Source organism: Enhydra lutris, unplaced genomic scaffold (genome assembly GCF_002288905.1).
Source record: "Enhydra lutris kenyoni isolate GAN:26980312 unplaced genomic scaffold, ASM228890v2 scaffoldscaffold9, whole genome shotgun sequence".
In the NCBI taxonomy this organism is placed as follows: Eukaryota; Metazoa; Chordata; class Mammalia; order Carnivora; family Mustelidae; genus Enhydra; species Enhydra lutris.
Genome location: NW_019154093.1, coordinates 50,556,646 through 50,574,096, shown reverse-complemented (window position 1 = coordinate 50,574,096; position 17,451 = coordinate 50,556,646). Strand labels below are relative to the sequence as shown.

At 35.9% G+C, this 17,451-nt stretch overlaps 1 protein-coding gene across 1 annotated transcript in view; it reads left to right on the top strand.

Annotated features, from left to right (window-relative positions):
- LOC111143226 (tubulin tyrosine ligase like 7) overlaps nucleotides 1-17,451 on the top strand; it is a 142,636-nt gene that overhangs the window by 84,630 nt on the left and 40,555 nt on the right. The window contains exons 13-17 of the mRNA XM_022496801.1: nucleotides 888-1,023; nucleotides 7,246-7,332; nucleotides 11,890-12,088; nucleotides 15,652-15,857; nucleotides 16,850-16,984. Coding sequence (XP_022352509.1) covers nucleotides 888-1,023; nucleotides 7,246-7,332; nucleotides 11,890-12,088; nucleotides 15,652-15,857; nucleotides 16,850-16,984 — 763 coding nt within the window. The remainder of the gene's footprint in view (nucleotides 1-887; nucleotides 1,024-7,245; nucleotides 7,333-11,889; nucleotides 12,089-15,651; nucleotides 15,858-16,849; nucleotides 16,985-17,451) is intronic.

Here is a 17,451-nt window from a genome sequence, read left to right as displayed (position 1 = left end):
ATCTTTTAAGTCTGATACTATTCTGTGACCTTATTTACTTATAATGTAGTATTTTGAGAAAGTCAGGTTTTAGGTCTCATAGTTTTCTTTCTGTCAGTTCAGAGTGGTTGCTCTACTTTGTTTAAACTCGCATATATCAGGAACCAGGCAAATAATGAAAATGTTTAAAGGAGGCAGATATGAGACAATACAGAGGGGTAGACTGTGTTGAACTGGAACACCTCCATGGTATCCTCTGACAAGATAAAAGAGGACACCCCTTCTGAATTCCTTGTGTTCTTGGACAGAGTGCCGCTCTTCCCAAGCTTGACATTAACTTAATGTCATTAAGGATTAGGAGAACTTGGGGCCACAGAGCTTCTCACACTCTTAGTAAAACATTCTTTTCTGCCTTAACACCATCAACAGCAACTCTGAGAACACATTCCTCTCATTCTACCTCTACCTTCTTCTCTTCTTCAGAGAGGCACATTCCACCATCCCAAAAGAGAATATCAAGATAAATGCCCACATTCTTGTATGTGTCAGTAACCACACTGTAATTGCATATTTCCAGATTATTCCTCATCACCTGCTCTCTCCCATGAAGATCCATATTTCTTCAATATGCCTAATTGCAATTCTTCTCCAACCACTGCTCCACAACCAACCCTTTTACTGTGCTTTCTGGAGCTTCATTGTTTAATGACCATTCTCTAGATAAACTTTGTATAAATAACTGATGAAAATTTGTGTGAATTTCTTATAGCTGCATTCATCTTTATTTCTAGCACCTAGTGAAGCAACTGGTAGAGAGTAGGTGGTCAAGGACTATCTGTGTAATTGAACTTAGCTATTGCACTACAGTAGCTTCTTTTAAACAAATTGGTTTGTCTGATTTATTGTAGACGAATTTATCCTCCCGAAGATAAAACTCTGCTTGAAAAGTATGAGAATTTGTTGGCTGTTGCATTTCAGACCTTCCTTTCAGGGAGAGCAGCTTCATTCCAGCGAGAGCTGAATAATCCTTTGAAAAGGATGAAGGTAAAGGAATGAGTGCTTATAGAGACAGAAGTGAATGAAGCCAAATAATATGTTTTTAAAAGCAACCCACCTTAGAGCCATTTGTAAAAACATTTGTTTTAAGATGCACTTTCCTTCTATTTTAGCAGTTGCTAGCATTTCATAACCAACCAAGTGATTTCATAAGTAAGCTAACAGGACAAATTATGCAGTAGAGAATGTTGATGTTATGTTGTAATATCAATTTATTATAGTAAACATGTCTTCTTACAGAGGTGTGTATAGGTACCTGAATAAAAAAAAATCCATTTTATTAACCTAGTGTTTTGTGATGCTCTCATTATTTGGATTGTAACTAACTTCTTTATGCAGTATTTTTTTCCCCTGATACACTGCATAGACCTGGTATATGAGAAGTAATTAAAACACACACACACACACACACACACACACACACACACACACAGAGTAATCTTTTTATCAAAATATCTGTCAGTTATCTTTTGTTGCATAGTAAACCAAGTATTTGCTCATATTCTGTAATCTTGGCTGAGCTCAGCTGAGTAGTTCTTCAGCTTGGCTTGCTTAGAGTGAATCATAGTTGCATTTATTTGGAGGCTCAACTGGGATTAGAAATCCAGGAAGGCCTCACATGTCTGGTGCCTCAGTTAAGATAGCTGGAACGTCTGAGGAGCTGGCTTGATGTTCCTTTCTCTTTACATGATTTCTTTGCTAGGTAGCCAGATCTCATTTCTTTGCTAGGTAGCTTGGAGTTTCAAAAGGAAGCATTTCAAGAGGACATCCCCAGTGTGCAAGTGCCTGTTAAGCCTGTGCTTGCTAAAACCTCACTGGACAAATAAGTTTGTGTGGACTCATTAAAATGCATTTTATATTACTGGACATTCCACTACAGTGATAACCTCCCATTTCTTGGATACCCTGTTATACTGAGTCATTAAAAAATGATAAAATTTATTATTCATAGATTTTGCTATGGTCTTTTCACTCAAATTCTGCAACAAGGTACAGAGCCACTTTCAAGCTGGCTACACCTGAGACAGGAGCTAAAGGAATAATGTGGACCTCAATGTTCTTTTCCTCCCAAAGTCTTTCTTTTGACATACACATTTCCACCAGTAGAATTATATTCTGTGGCCCTTTGTTTTTCTTAATTAAGACAGTAGGAGACCTTTGTTCATTTTCTGTCACCTGTTCTGTACTGGTCTCTCCTGTGATTACCATATCTGTTCATCTTCTCATTACTCTGCTCCCCTACCCCCACTTTTTCTGCTAGAAAACCTTGGAATTTTGGAGCATTGATGTACATTCAAATTCCAGCTCCCCCATGTGTAAATTATGTAACCTTAGACTAAACTATTTGATCAGTAGTTTGCTCATCACTAATATAGTAGTATTAAAACTATAACAGGCTTGTGGTTAAAATAAAATGGAGGTTAATTAAAATAGTCTGTTTAAAGTACTTGTCACATAATAGGCTTCAAATCCGAATTCCCTTCTTCCTTGTCTTCTTCAAAATCTAGTTTAAATGTCACCAATTTGCTTGCCCTATCCCATTGGTTTGTGAGCCTCTTCTCACACAAACATCACACTATCTTCAGTACTGTTGCTTTTGGACTTTGTAGGTCCTTAATGCTTCCATTTACATTTAAGAATCGGCTTGATTTTAAATTTTGATTGATTTTTTAATACAAAGTAGCTGCTAGGATTTTAATTGGCACTGTGAGGAATCTATATTAACAGTAATATTAACTGTACTGAGGAATTAATAGTACTGAGTCTTCTGATCCACTAATATGGCATATCTCTCCATGTACTTGAGTCCATTACTCAACTGTGTTTATAGCTTTTGGTGTATAGTTTTTGCACATCTTTAATTAAATTTATTCTTAAGTATTTGTTGTTTTTGCTGCTGTTGCCAGTAATATAATTTAAAAAATTTTTCATTTTTAAATTTTTTTCACATTGTTACATCTGATTTTTTTTTTATCTTGTCCTTGTACCTAGCAATTTTATATATTATATTATATATTATATTAATTGCCATCCTGGTTTTTATTTGGTTATTTAGAAGTTTTTTGTTTAATTTCTATACATTGAAATTTTCTCGCTTTATTTTTGTTAAAAATTTCTAGTTTATTTCATTGGTATTAGAAAACATTCTGATTTCAATATTGTAAAATGAATTGATACTTGCTTCAAGTCAATAGAGTACGTATTCTTGTGAATGTTCCAAGTATATGTGAAAATAATAGGCTACTGCAGGTTGGTTATAGAGTTTTATACATGTCAAAAGTAAATTTGGCTGTTAGTGTTGTTCAAATATCCTAATCCTTTCCAAAAATTTTTTTTTCACCTACTTGTTCTAGCAATTCCTGAAAAAGATTGTTAAAACTACCAACTATGACTGTGGATGCGGTTCTGTGGTTTTGTTTCATATACTTTGAAGTTATGAAGGTGTCTTTCTAATGAATTCGTCATTTCTATTTTATCATTATGAAATGTTTATCTTTCCCTTTGATAATATCCCGTGTCTTAAAGCTTACGTTGTGTGACTAATGTGGATAACTAGTTTCTTTGTTATGGTTACTGTTTGGTTGATATATCATTCTATCTATTTATCAACTTATCTGTGTTCTTATATTTAAAATATCTCTGGTAAAAACCATGCAGTTGGGTCATATTTGCTTTAAAATTCAGTCTGACACTATCTGTCTCTTAGTCATTTCACACATTTACTAGTATAGTTGGGTTTATGTCTTCCCTCTTGCTCTTTCTTCTCTATTCCATCTGTTCATTATTTTTTTCGTTGCTCCCTGTATTCTTTTGGAAAAATCAATTATTTTTTCTTATACTATTTTATCTTCTCTTTTGGCTTTTAGTTATATTGTACCATACCTCTGACTTTGTGCTGTTAACATATATTTTACTTTTACTTACGTTATGAACCTCAGAATACATTGTTAATATTGTCTAAGCAAGCAGTGGTCTTTAATAGTTTTCTAACTAACATTTCATGTTTACTCACATATAGACCCTTTCTCATGTTCTTCCATCCTGTCATGCAGATTCATGCTTCTAACAAGGGTTGTCTTTCTTCAGTTTCAGAAACTTTCTTTAGTACTTCATATGCCTTGTAGCAGAAGTGTGGTATTGATTAGTTTTCTCTCTGTCTTGTGTTTTGGTAAGAAATTGTTTTTCATTTTATCTTCATTAAGTGAAATTTAATTGGATATAGAATTCTGTCTTGACAGGCTCTTTTGTTTGTTTGTTTATTTCAGCACTGTTATAGATGTCACTTATTTGTCCGCTGGTTCCTATTGTTTCTATTCATAATTCTATTCTTATTTTTATTTTCCTCCTAAATGTAATGTGTCCTTTCCCCTGGATGATTCCACACCCTCCCCCATCACTAGCATTTTGACTTTGATGTGCTTATGTGTGGTTTTCTTTGTATTAATCCAGCTTGTAGTTTTCTCAATTTCTTGAGGCTCTGGGTTGACGTATTCCATTGGTTTTGGAAAGTTCTTCTCCGTTTCTTCTTCAGATATTGTTGCTATGTTATTTTGTATTTGTCTCTTATGGGACTCTAATGACACATATATTAGGTGATTGGACAGCATCCCATGTATCTTATTTACTCTGTTCTGTTTTTCTTTTATCTTTCTGTGTGCTTCAGTTTGGATAATTTACACCTCAGTGTAAATCTCATATCTTTGCTGTGCCCAGTCTGCTGCAAGCATATCCAATCACTTCTTAATTTTTGATTATATTTTTCAACTCAAGAATGTTCATTTATTTCTTTAAAATCTCATTTCTCTGTTGAAATTCCGCATCTTCCATTCATTTTGTCCATTTTTCATAAATTTTCTTTAATATGTATGTAGTAGTTATTTTAAAATCCTTATTTGTTAATTTTAACATCTGGATCACTTAAGGACCTGCTCTTTAAAATGTTTTTTCCTGGGGCGCCTGGGTGGCTCAGTGGGTTAAGCCTCTGCCTTGGGTTCAGGTCATGATCTCAGGGTTCTGGGATCGAGTCCCGCATCAGGCTCTCTGCTCACAGGGAGCCTGCTTCCCCCTCTCTCTCTGCCTGCCTCTCTGCCTCCTTGTGATCTCTCTCTCTGTCAAATAAATAAATAAAAAATCTAAAAAAAATAAAATAAAATAAAATGTTTTTTCCTTTATTTCATGGGTCACATTTTCCTGTTATTTTGGATATCCTACAGTTTTTATTTGTTTGACAGTGTCTATAAAAGAATCATAAAAACTGAACTGATATTATTTTTTCCAAAAAAAGGTATATCCTTCTTCTTTCAGGGTGCTAAGGTAAGGGGCTAATCATTTTGAGCCAAAGAGAAGTTGAACAAAAGCAAAAATCAACAGAATGGAACTACATCTTTTTTATTAACATATAATGTATTATTAGCCCCAGGGTACAGGTCTGTGAGTAGCTAGGTTTACACACTTCAAAGCACTCACCATAGCCATACCCTCCCCAATGTCCATAACCTAACCACCCTCTCCCTACATCTCCCCACCTCCCCACCCCCCCGCAACCCTGTTTGTTTTGTGAGATTAAAAGTCTCTTATGGTTTCTCCCTCCCGATCCCATCTTGTTTCATTTATTCTTTTCCTACCCACCAACCCCCCCCATGTTGCTTCTTGAGTTCCTCATATCAGGGAGATCATATGATAGCTGTCTTTCTCCGATTGACTTATTTTGCTAAGCGTAATACCCTTTAGTTCCATCCATGTCGTCGCAAATGGCAAGATTTCATTTTCAAGGATGAAATTTATTCAGTGTTTGTTATGGACCTCATTTTCTATTGGTATCTAAAAACTGTAAGACTGGTTTTCACATGCCTCTATCTTCCTATTCCACGACATGCTCACTAAAATTGCTGTCGGAGAGACCCAGGAGGTCAAGAGAACAAGCTCTGTGGGACGGTTCTAGATGTTACACTAGCTCACATGACCATTGAAAACTCTCCTTTTTATCCCAGCCTTTTATAGACGTGGTCTCTGCCCATCTGTGTGCAGACTTGACAAATGATTCCAAAGTAGAAAATGGCTACTCATCTCTGTTTGCCTAGAACTTTTCCCCGCTCTGGTATTTAGTTTATTTTACACTATGCTTTATCCACAGCTTTCTGATGTCTTAAAAACTATGATTGTTTAGTTTATCTGTCTTTTTCTAGCTGCTATAATGAAAGTATTATCTGTTATGATCTTCTTTCTCCTAAGCAGAAGCAGAACTCTTTGAGTTTCTTTTTAACTATCTTGTGTTGCTGTCATGGGAATTCATTGTAGAATTATTGTTTAATCAAAACATTATAGCAAAGGTATTTTGGTATTTTAATACTTAAGCTTTATTGGATTGGCATGAAGAGTAACTTATTTTTTTCAAATTTCCATTGCACAGTGAGATTTCTAGTTTCTTCAAAAACCTTTTTATAGGAGACACTGAAACATGTCATAAATATACAAATGGAGATGTGATATTTTTATAGATTGAATAAATAACTCAAGGAACCTCTTTCAGTATAGCTGTTATACTCCTATCACTTTGGTTTGCTCAAAATCTATTTCAGTATATGTTTTTATAACTTTGCCCCTTGACTTCACAATGATTCTGGAAGAGCAAGTATTAGACCCATAGAATGAAAATCCTTCACAAAGTTCTAAAGATACTCTTGCACAATAGTTAAAATTTTGAAAGAGTCACCTTAAATTGTACCCATTTACTAAATACTAACATTAGATTGTTCTAAGTGAAACTCTTAGGCCAATCATCAATTTTCTTCTGAAGTTGTAATATTATTTTGCACTAATTAATATAGAGATGATTGATGAAATTTTGCTCTGGAAAACTAGAGTGAACTTTTAGAAATTTTAATGTTCAATATGCTCAATATGAATCATCAATAGGCTAATTTATTAAAGTATTGTACTCTAAGATTTTAATAGTGTACTATAATGTAAAGACATATTTGTTTATGATATTAATGCATGATAGATTTCAGTTATGTATTGTTTATATTGCCAGATTTCCATGAAGGTTTCCTTAAGAGATTTTTCCATGATTCTTTATTTTTCATTTGATCTAAGCAATCTTCCTTAAATAGTTCTAGGACACCTTGTTGTACACTATTTTATGGACATTAATGACCTTGGAAATATTGTAGAGTCCATTAGTGATCACAATTTTAATATTTTTTTAAGGAAGAAGATATTTTAGATCTTCTGGAACAATGTGAAATTGATGATGAAAAATTGATGGGCAAAACTGCCAAGCCTCGAGGGCCAAAGGTGCAGTACCTCTACATTCTTTACTATCAAAGTAGATGCTACTAAGTACAGTTGATTTTACCTTCATTGTTCTTACTGTAAGAATGACTGATGCCACTTTCAAGGAACTGTATGGACCAGTGCAGTTAGAGTTAGGGAGATATACTCAAGAGAAGTATTGTTTGTTTTCTTCAATTTTTATATGTTTTTTTTTTTAAATTTTATTTATTTATTTGACAGAGAGAGAGAGAGGGTGAGCACAAGCAGGCAGAGTGGCAGGCAGAGGGAGAGGGAGAAATAGGCTCCCTGCTGAGCAGAGAGGCAGAGAGCCCCATGTGGGGCTCAATCCCAGAGCCCTGGGATCATGACTTGAGCCAAAGGCAGATGCTTAGTTGACTGAGCCCACCCAGGTACTCCAAGTTTCCTTCATTTTTTAATTCTTTCCCTAAGGCTAGTAAAGACCCTGAGTTAGGGCCAAGAGGGACTTAAAACTAGTACCCTTATTCTATACTCAGTATTACATTTTTCTCCTATCTCTAGACTTAACAATTTTCAGAGATGTGTGGCATTATAGGTAAGGCAAATTATCACTCTGGAAATCCTCATGGGGAGCCCCACTTATTGTTGACTCAGTAACATTGAAATTGTGTTAGTTAAAATAGGTATGGTTTCTAGGAATAAATAGGAAGCTATCATGCAAGCAAAAATGGACATGTGTTTGTCTTACCTTCATTCTCTTTGTAGTGATGATCTACATGGTCCTTTTTTATATGCTAAAGGCCTTGCTAGTAGAGTTGGAAAGTGTTGAATTTGTAAAATCTTGGAAACTTTTTTATTCAGTTGTCATTATTATTGTTGCTGTTGTTTTAGTTTACATTTCAGCAATACAAAGCTATCACTATGTCCTCATACACATCATCATGCTCTGTCATGCTTTCATGCTTTTTCCAAGCTCCGGGAATGCCTTCCTATTAAAAAAAAAAAATCCATTCATTGCTTGATTACAGATCCCCTTCTAATCCAGCTGAACCATTGCTGCCATTGTGAAATCTTCCCTCATTCCCCTAGTTAGACTTAGATCTTCCTTCTTCTGCTTTTTCTCTTGTGCTACAAGTAACACTTTTAGTGAGTTGTGAAAATTGTGTGCATGTTTGGTTTAGAATGAACTTGTAAATACTTTGAGGGTAGGAAGTATGTTGTTATCTCTAGCACCTAGCACAGTGTTTGGTACTTAGAAGGTTATCAAAAGCCATTAATTAAATTTGTTGAATGTATCCACAATGACCTCATTGGCTAGTCGAAGAACAGGTAGGTGAACCAAAGTCCAGGCTGTATTGTGGCAAGTGCTTTAATAAAGGGAGTGGAAAGTGCTATAATTACATAGAGAAGCAAAGGACTGGTAGACTGGATGGCCTTGCACAGGAAGTGACATTGGAATTAGGTCTTAAAAAACGAGTAGTGCTCTAAACATTAAGGACGAGGGGAAGGATCTTCAGTTTAGAGGGAATATTTAAGGCAAAGACATAGAGGTGTGACATTGCATAGAGTATTGGAGAAACAAGAAAGAATTTGGTATCACTCAAATGGAAGATTCCTGGGGAGTAAAATACTACAAGATGAACTTGGTGAAAAATATGTTTCTGGTAGAGATCAATGACCTTGGATGTCAGGCACCCTTCTTCTGAAATATGTGCTTTATACTGAAGAATTGTGACTGATGCTATTGATAATGCCTCTAATATATTTTAGAGTGTCTTTAAAAGTGAATAGGTTCTAAGCTTTGTGTATTAATCATTGCAACTCCGCAAACCAGTTGTGAGACAACTTGCGGGCACAGAATTGAGGCAGAATGAGAAATGCAAAGGCCCTGAGACCATCTATCATACTCTTGTCTGCTTCATTAAATAATACTTAGCATCCAAATAAAAAAAATAAGCTCCTGGAAGGCAGAATTCACATTGTTTATTTTTTTTCAGCCCCTCTTATTCTAGGCAAGTAGTAGAAGATAACTGTATTTGTTGAAATGAAATGAATTGGCTAGTTTCTGTAGGTTTTAATGCCAGTAATATTTCAAAATGGTTGAAAGTTGCATAATCAGTCTGAAGTAAAAACACGTTATAACTTTTAACTTTATGTATGGTCAGGGTCTGGGGTGAGCCAAACTTCAAAGCAGCCTTTCATTTTAGAGGGATGCTATCACATGGTAAACATTAATTTTCAGTATGTTTATGGTAGAAGAATAAATGAAGATATAGTGAAGGTAAATGAAACTTGTACTAGGAGAAATAATTTTTCATTTATTTGAGAAACTAAGAAATATTAATTAGCTCTATAAATAATAAATACCACATAAAGTATTAGCTGTGAGCATTGTTCTTTTTTTTCAGCTGAGTGATTACTAATCTTTATGCTATTTATATATTTTTATGTGTGGCCCAGTTCATAATACAATAGGACATAAAAATAAGTAGTATGATGTGTATCCTAACTCAATGCCAATTTACAAATTCCATTTTGCAGTTAAGGTACTGTTCAAACTTCAGACTACTATCACTTCTTATTAATTATTGCTTGTACAGTGTGTTGGTCAAAAAGTCCCAAATGCATATATGACACAAAGTTTCAGCTATCCATTTCCCCTAGTGATTCATTATAGGATCAAATAACTCATTATGTAGTCAAGCTCTTTGAGAAACCTGAAAGCCATTTGCCTACATGAAGGAGGACACTACTAGCAAGGCTGGTTGTGCCATTGTCTCTTTGGGGGCCTGCGAGACTTCTGAAGAAACAAGCTTCCTCTAGAATTCGTATTCCCCAAGACTATCAAAATGTTCCATGATTGTGTACTAGTCAGTGTTTTTATGCATATCTCTTTGAACATTGTTAGTGCTCAGGAAAATATTGGACTATCAAGAGAAAAACACTTTCAAATACAAGTTGGTACCATAGTGTATTAAATTACTTGCCCTACTTTGGTTATTTTTCCACCATTTGCAAAGGCGGTAACTTTAAGAGGATCATGCTTTGGCTTACTGTGTCTTCCAGGCACTTCATGACATGCTATTTCTCTCTTTATCTTTCATTCTACACTGACACATGAGAAGATATACCTTATTTCAGTGAAGTTCCATGGTAACCAAGGCTTTCCTTATTGTGTATGCTAGCATCAAAGCATTTTTGTTAAACAGAGAACAAGAATCTAGTGTATAGCTACAGGAACCTTTCCCAGCAGGAGCAAGAGGCATATGGTTTGTATAATAAATAGTCTCTTAAAATGACTAAGTCGTAAAAATGCCTTGTTCTTGGTTGTGTACATTCTTTCTGAAGTGAAGCTGTCCTACTTCCCTTATCTTTTTTATTCCCTCGCCTGGCATCCTTGGAAACACAGTGTTTGGGAGGTTTAGAGACAAGTAATTCTAATGGAAATACTGGAACATAATAGCAGGGAATTTTGAAGCATTACAGTTTTACCCTTCTACATGGTATCTCTTCTCCAAAAATTCTTGCCATACTGATTTTTACATGATACCACTTTTTTGGGTAGCATGGACAATGAAAAGCAGTGTTGCTCCATTATGGCCTAACCTTTATGTCAGATTCAGAAATCCTGTGAGAAGAGGCACAAGCTGTTCAAAACCCATTTGGAAAGTAGACAATTAACTAAAAATTTTGATTTGTAAAAATATCCAGAGCTAATTAGACATGTAAGGAACATCTTGCTTTGTGTTATACATTATGTGAGTGGATAGGCTCATAGGCTCTGTTTTATGATGTGGCCTTACTATACTTACAGTAATTTATCTTATTTTATCTACAGCGATTTTTTAAAAAGATTTTATTTAGATTTTATTTATTTATGAGAGAGAGAGAGAAGGAGAACAAGCAGGGGGAGGAGAGGAGGGAGAAACAGACTCCCTGCTGAGCAGGGAGCCCCGCAGGGCTCGATCCCAGGACTCCAGATCATGACCTGAGCGGATGGCAGATACTTAACCGACTGAGCCATCCAGGTGCCCTTTTACTTTCAGTGGTTTAACTGGCTTTTCTTACTCTTTCTGCCTTTCATCCCCCAGCCCTTTTTTCTCTCTCTCAAAAGCAACACACACACACACACACACACACACACACACACACACACAACACACATACGCGCATTTACTGAGTGGTTCTGAACATCAATGATACAACAAAAGTACAACTCTGAGTTTTGATGAGTAGTGAGTAATCTCTCTGTATGGAATGAAGAAAAGCTGATTATGTTTCTGATTTTCATTTTCATCTCAAATATTTTATTTTGCTATTGTTTGTGGGTACTCTGGTCATTTCTTCACATCACACAGCATTTCCCTCATCACGACTGAGCTCTGTACCATTTAAGAGGGAACATTTTGCAGAAACAGAAGCCTCAGTGAAGAGCGCAGTAGGCTAACGGCATGCGGTTGCCGTCATGCTCTGGGTGGGTTTCAGGCTTTGGAGAAAAGCAGCCAGCGTAAGCAGGAAATTAAAAATAGTAACTGCTCATGCTCATAGTTCATTAGCAGTGCTCTGAATTCTAACAGGACACATTTCCCTCTGGTTCAGCCTCTGTCCTCCATGCCTGAGAGCTCTGAGGTAATGAAAAGACAGAAATACTACAGCAGTGACAGCAGTTACAACAGTAGCAGCAGCGCTTCGGAATCCGAGGACAATGAGAAAGAAGAGTACCAAAATAAGAACAGAGAAAAGCAAGTCACGTATAACTTTAAACAGTCCAACAACTACAAATTAATTCAACAGTCCAGTAAGTTCATTTCTTCTAGTTTTGTTGCTATGTGAGGAATTATGGAATGGCAGTTACTGAACTCAATAAAAGCTTGGGCCAAATGGACCCTTGTCCTGTATGAGGGGACCTGGACTCCACTTCACTTCATTCCCTAATCCTGACCTGGGCACACCGCACAGTCCCTTCCAGGGGCTGCAGAGGGAGAACAAACAGGTTGAATGAAGGATCTCTGAGAGCACTTTCTTCTCTGTTTCATAGTTTTTGTTGTGTCCTGGATTGTTGCATGGATTTTGTGAAATGGGCCTCATGGCAGCTGATCTGTGGGCTGCATTCTCTTAAGACTTTATGTTCCCTCGCTCCATTCTCCACCCCCACCCCTGTGCTTTCCCTCCCTTTTGGTCACCAGTTTTATTTTATATGTTCACCTCTTTTTAAAAATGTGTGTATCTCTCTAGGTACTTGACTTGAACATCTCTGTGAGCCACGCAATTGTGAAATAGTTGAAGTTTTGTTCCCTCCCATTTTCATCAGGGCTGAGCACTTGAGTCAGGGCTTTGGGATACCTACAGCAAGTATTCCGGACAGTAACCAACCAGCTGCTCTGTTGGCTTCCTTTCCACCTTCCTCTTTTCTCTTTCTTCCTTTCTTTTCACATCCTTTCTCTCTTCCATTTGGTCATTCATTCCTTCTTTGATTTCAGATGAGTTCACAATTCTTTCATCCACAAATGTCCAGTGTGGTATTGCTGTTTTCTCAGGCTCACTTGGATCCCCCTTCCCCATTCTGCCTCCAAGGCAGGGGTTTTCTTAACTCTCATCTCTCCTGTCTCTGCTCGTCCTCCATTGTCCCAGGGTTCCAGGAAAGGGACCAGTTCAGTCAGGCAGTAAACACAACTGTGAGCCTTCTTTGATCTCCAGCAGTGGCTTATTTAATGTGTCAGTTCTCTGGAAATGAGTGTGTTTTAAACTTGGCCTTCCATACTTATGGCAAAATGCCAGGAGGAATACAGTACAAACAGACGAAGATTTTTAATTATCTCTTACCAAATATCATGAAGATTTTTAATGGTCTTTTCCTTTTCCTTTTCCTTTACTTTCTTTTACTGAATTATTTTATAGAGATACATGGTAGTGTTCCTGTCTTTGAGAGTTCATGTGTTTGGAGGAGAAATAACGTATTATGTTCCATTTCATTTATTTACTCATTTAAGATGTCTATTGAGCACCTGTTCTAGAGTTGCAAGCTATTTTATCAATTACTTCCTTTTTTTCTTTAAGATGCCTTATGTGCTTTCAGTGTATGTCTGAAAGTAAGGCTCTCTTTCTCTTTTGGAAGAGGAAATTGTCCTGTCCAGATCTTACCAGTTGTTTAATCCCTCGTTTAAGGTGGGCATCCCTAAGACTGTGAGCCAACCATGGATGAGGGTGGGGTTGTGGAAATGTGGCCAAGATTCCTAAAGCTCTGAGATTATTCTCTTTTCTCAGGCTAAAAATAAATTGAGATCAGAAAAATAGTGTACTAAAAGTGTTTTTGAGTGTGAATTCACATTTTAAAGCTAGTTTAATTCAGTTATATGTATTTTTCCTTTTTAGTTATATATTATTTTTATAGTCGTTAGGAATTACCATGAAGGTTTCCATTTGTTTTATATTCTCTCTTTAGTATTACACTAAAGAATACCATAGCCACAAACCCTCCTTGAGTTTTCTTTCCAAAGTGATGCTAATGATGGAGGGCAGAATCCAGATTATGTGTAACATATTCTGGTGTAGAGATAACTTTGGAAATTTACCCTTGCTGTAATTTCAAAGATATATTTTGGATTGATATAAGGTGTTCATACATAAAACTATATGAAATAGTTTTCTCATGTAACTTGTATATGCAAGTTACAACCATTTTTTGCTAATCTACCTAAATATTATTGCCATATCTAGTGATTTAATTATTCTGTCTGAATTTCCAGCGTATGCAGGGAAAAAAATGGGAATCTGTGGTGATTCAAGAGAAAGGATATTTTCCTTCTGCACCTGTGATCAGATTGTACATTCCAAACTACCACTTTAAGCCCTCAAAGAGAGCAGAACCAAGGTGTAGGTAGTAGTACATGCTTTTGTGTATTTTCCTAGTAGAAGATTGACCAGTGATATGTTCCTCACACAGCCCTTTTCTAGGAGCATGGTCCTTTTAAAAAAATTGGATGTGACTTTTAGGTTCAGAAGAAAGATAATAATTGGAACAAATGGAAGTTTTTTTTTTTTTTTTAAACATCTTCTATAGCTTTAATGAGTGTATTTTTTATATTCACCAGAACCAAAACGGTTTTAGGATTATCATTGACTCAAAATATCCTATGGAAATACATCCCTAAATATAAGGTGTATGTCCATTGCCTTTACAAAGGTTTAATTTTTTTTCAACAGCTAATGAAGAGAAATGTTTGGGTATTCAACTTGCCTCATGTGAGTTTTATTAAATTATTTAATTACTGAAGATTGATGTATTCCCTGAGCAGAGAGAGAATATAGAACAGAAGAAATTTACAAAATATGAACTAAAAAGTATATAACTTTTGATGATATTGAGGGATATTCTATTTCCCTGTGTCAGGAGTCAAAATTTACCTGGAACACTTGGTTCTCTTTTTTAAATGGTATTCATTGGGAAAGATAGTCTTTGGTTTTCCCTAGCTTGTTCTGATAACAACCCTCTAGATCCAGACATTTTTTTCCTTGACTTAAATCTTCTACTGTGGGAATTTAAATCTAGTTTTTTTTTTTTTCATTCTTCTCTCCTGTGAATAATAAGACTACTTGTCTACTACTACTCTTGTAATAACCAATTATATATTTAAACTCCATTAGGATGATCTTTATGTTTTTCTTCTGTTTTACGGGTTTTTTTTTAATTTTGTGCCCTAAATTCTGTAACATCCATTTATTCTGGCCACTCTCTAGACTCCTTTCCATCCCCCTCTATGAGTCTTGCTATAAAGTATTCTATTTTATAGAATCTGTACACAAATTCTAATAAATGACCAGTCTAATGCAAAGATAGTAGGTGGCATCATGCTTTAGAAAGAGGAAGGACGCTGACGTTATATAGGTCAGGACTTAAACCTGAGTCTGGTCACTTTCTTGTCATGTGACTTGAGAAAGTTCTGAGTCTTCAGGTGATGCAGATTCCTACTTCAGAGGGTTTCTGTGAAGATTAAGATTAAAGTGTAGCACCTAGCAAGGTGTCTGGCTTATAGAAGGTGCTCCATGAATGTTAGTTTTCCTTTCTTCTGGTTCTTTTAAGTCATGTTTCAAGAACAGAACTGGTTAAAAAATCATTCTTATCGTAGCCATTCTTAATACGTCATAGGGGTTCTGCACCAAGTTTACTGTTTAAATTGTAATACATCCCTAAATATAAGGTGTATGTCCATTAACTTAAGCTTATATTCTCATGATGATGACTATGCTTTTAAATTTATTGCTGTTTTGCCACCATGTGGTCTAATTGTTAGTTTAACTCCAATACAGTGGGAAACTTCACTAACTCTGCTGCTGTACTACCCCTCTGCTCCATTATCCTAGGCTCCATTAGGCGTTCAGTCAGTTGCCCTCGGTCCATCTCTTCTCAATCACCTTCCAGCGCAGACAGCCGCCCCTTTTCTGCTCAACAAATGACACCAGCGTCCCGGCCAACTTCAGGGTCTCGGTCACATTCTTTAAACCGTGCCTCCTCCTACATGAGGCACGTGCCTCACACTAATGATGCCAGCTTTCCTAACTCTCAGATGGTAAGTCATCCATTTGGTCCTCTGAGATCACAGGAAGCACTACACTCAGGATTTAGGTGGCAAAGGGACCAGCTGGGAGGAAGACAGATTGAACTCCAGATCCTTGCTATAATTCAGCTCATAGTCTAGTGGAATTTGGGTTGTTCATCCCTCTTAACCTATAACTTAAAAAGCAGACTCCCCTATTTCATAGAATTGGGGATGGACACTGAGAATGTTATTTTATTTTCTATTTGCTAATGGTGTCGGATAATTTTGTTGAATTTCACCTGTGCAAGTATATCATTTTGCAGTGTACTGTGCAGTACAGCTGTAAATTTGGGGGAATTTGTTGGATGGTAAATTTTCCTTAATGGACTTCTGATTAATAGGTTAAAAACCAAACCATTGATAAATTATCCTTAGAGCACTGAAATATTAACATTGTTGATAATGTTTTCTTGATATTTAAAGTAACATATAGCATTCTCTCCTTAGCATGAATCCCAGAGATTCGTGTTGAAGAAGTCAGTGAATTTATTTTGCAACCAGGCTTACTTGTGGATGCTCAAATAGATGTCTCCTTGTACCTACACATAGGCCAGGAACTTATTTAATTTGTTTATTTAATGTGGATCTGTTCCCAAAGAGAAGAGTTTAGAAAATATAAATGAATGAATTTCACTTGGTAATAATCAATAATTATTTTCTCTAATCAAGAATTGCCTATGGTGTATGTAACAAAAGAACTGACCAGGAAATCTTTTTAAAACACTTATATTTTTATTTTGTTTTGAGCTACATAAACTATAACTGTGTGGAAGTGCCAAAGACACTCTTGGGAAATCATATCCATTTAATCCTAAGAATAAATGTAAAAGAAATTATTTTCTTTTTCACTGTTATTTTTTTTAATTAAAAGTGCATCATTTTTACCTAGAAATATCTTTCAGATTATAGTGGCACAATGAAATAAGACCCCCTCCAAATATCTGTATTCTTTCAAATTTAAGAGTGAGTCTTTGCGGCAACTGAGAACAAAGGAACAAGAAGACGATCTAACAAGTCAGACCTTATTTGTCCTCAAGGACATGAAGATCCGGTTTCCAGGAAAATCAGATGCAGAATCATTACTTCTGATAGAAGATGTGAGTATTTGACATATACAAAATTTCAAGGAGCTCACTTTTTTTGTTATTCTTAAAATATTAAAATTTATTTCCTGATGGTGTTATTCTCAATGACATGGTAAGCTTAATTGATGTTCTTTTCAACCTCAACAAGCTTTAGAAAATACAGGGGTTATTTTAATTATTATGATCCATGAGCAGTGAGATCACATAATCAGTAATGCAAAATATCTTTTAGTGTCTAGTCCTATTTTAATGATGCAATTGCTTCATCAAGCAAGAATAATTACTGTTAAATAATTATTGCACTTGATGATGAAAGAAATATCAAAGTTAAGCCTCCTTCTGTAAAGATTTAGAAGGATCTAACATGGAATGAGTTGTAATGAAAAAAATAGAGCCCTGGGTATAAAATGTCAAGAATATTTGAATGTGACACCGTGATTGGTTTTTGTCAAATTGTGAAATGGCTAATATTGGGTGTG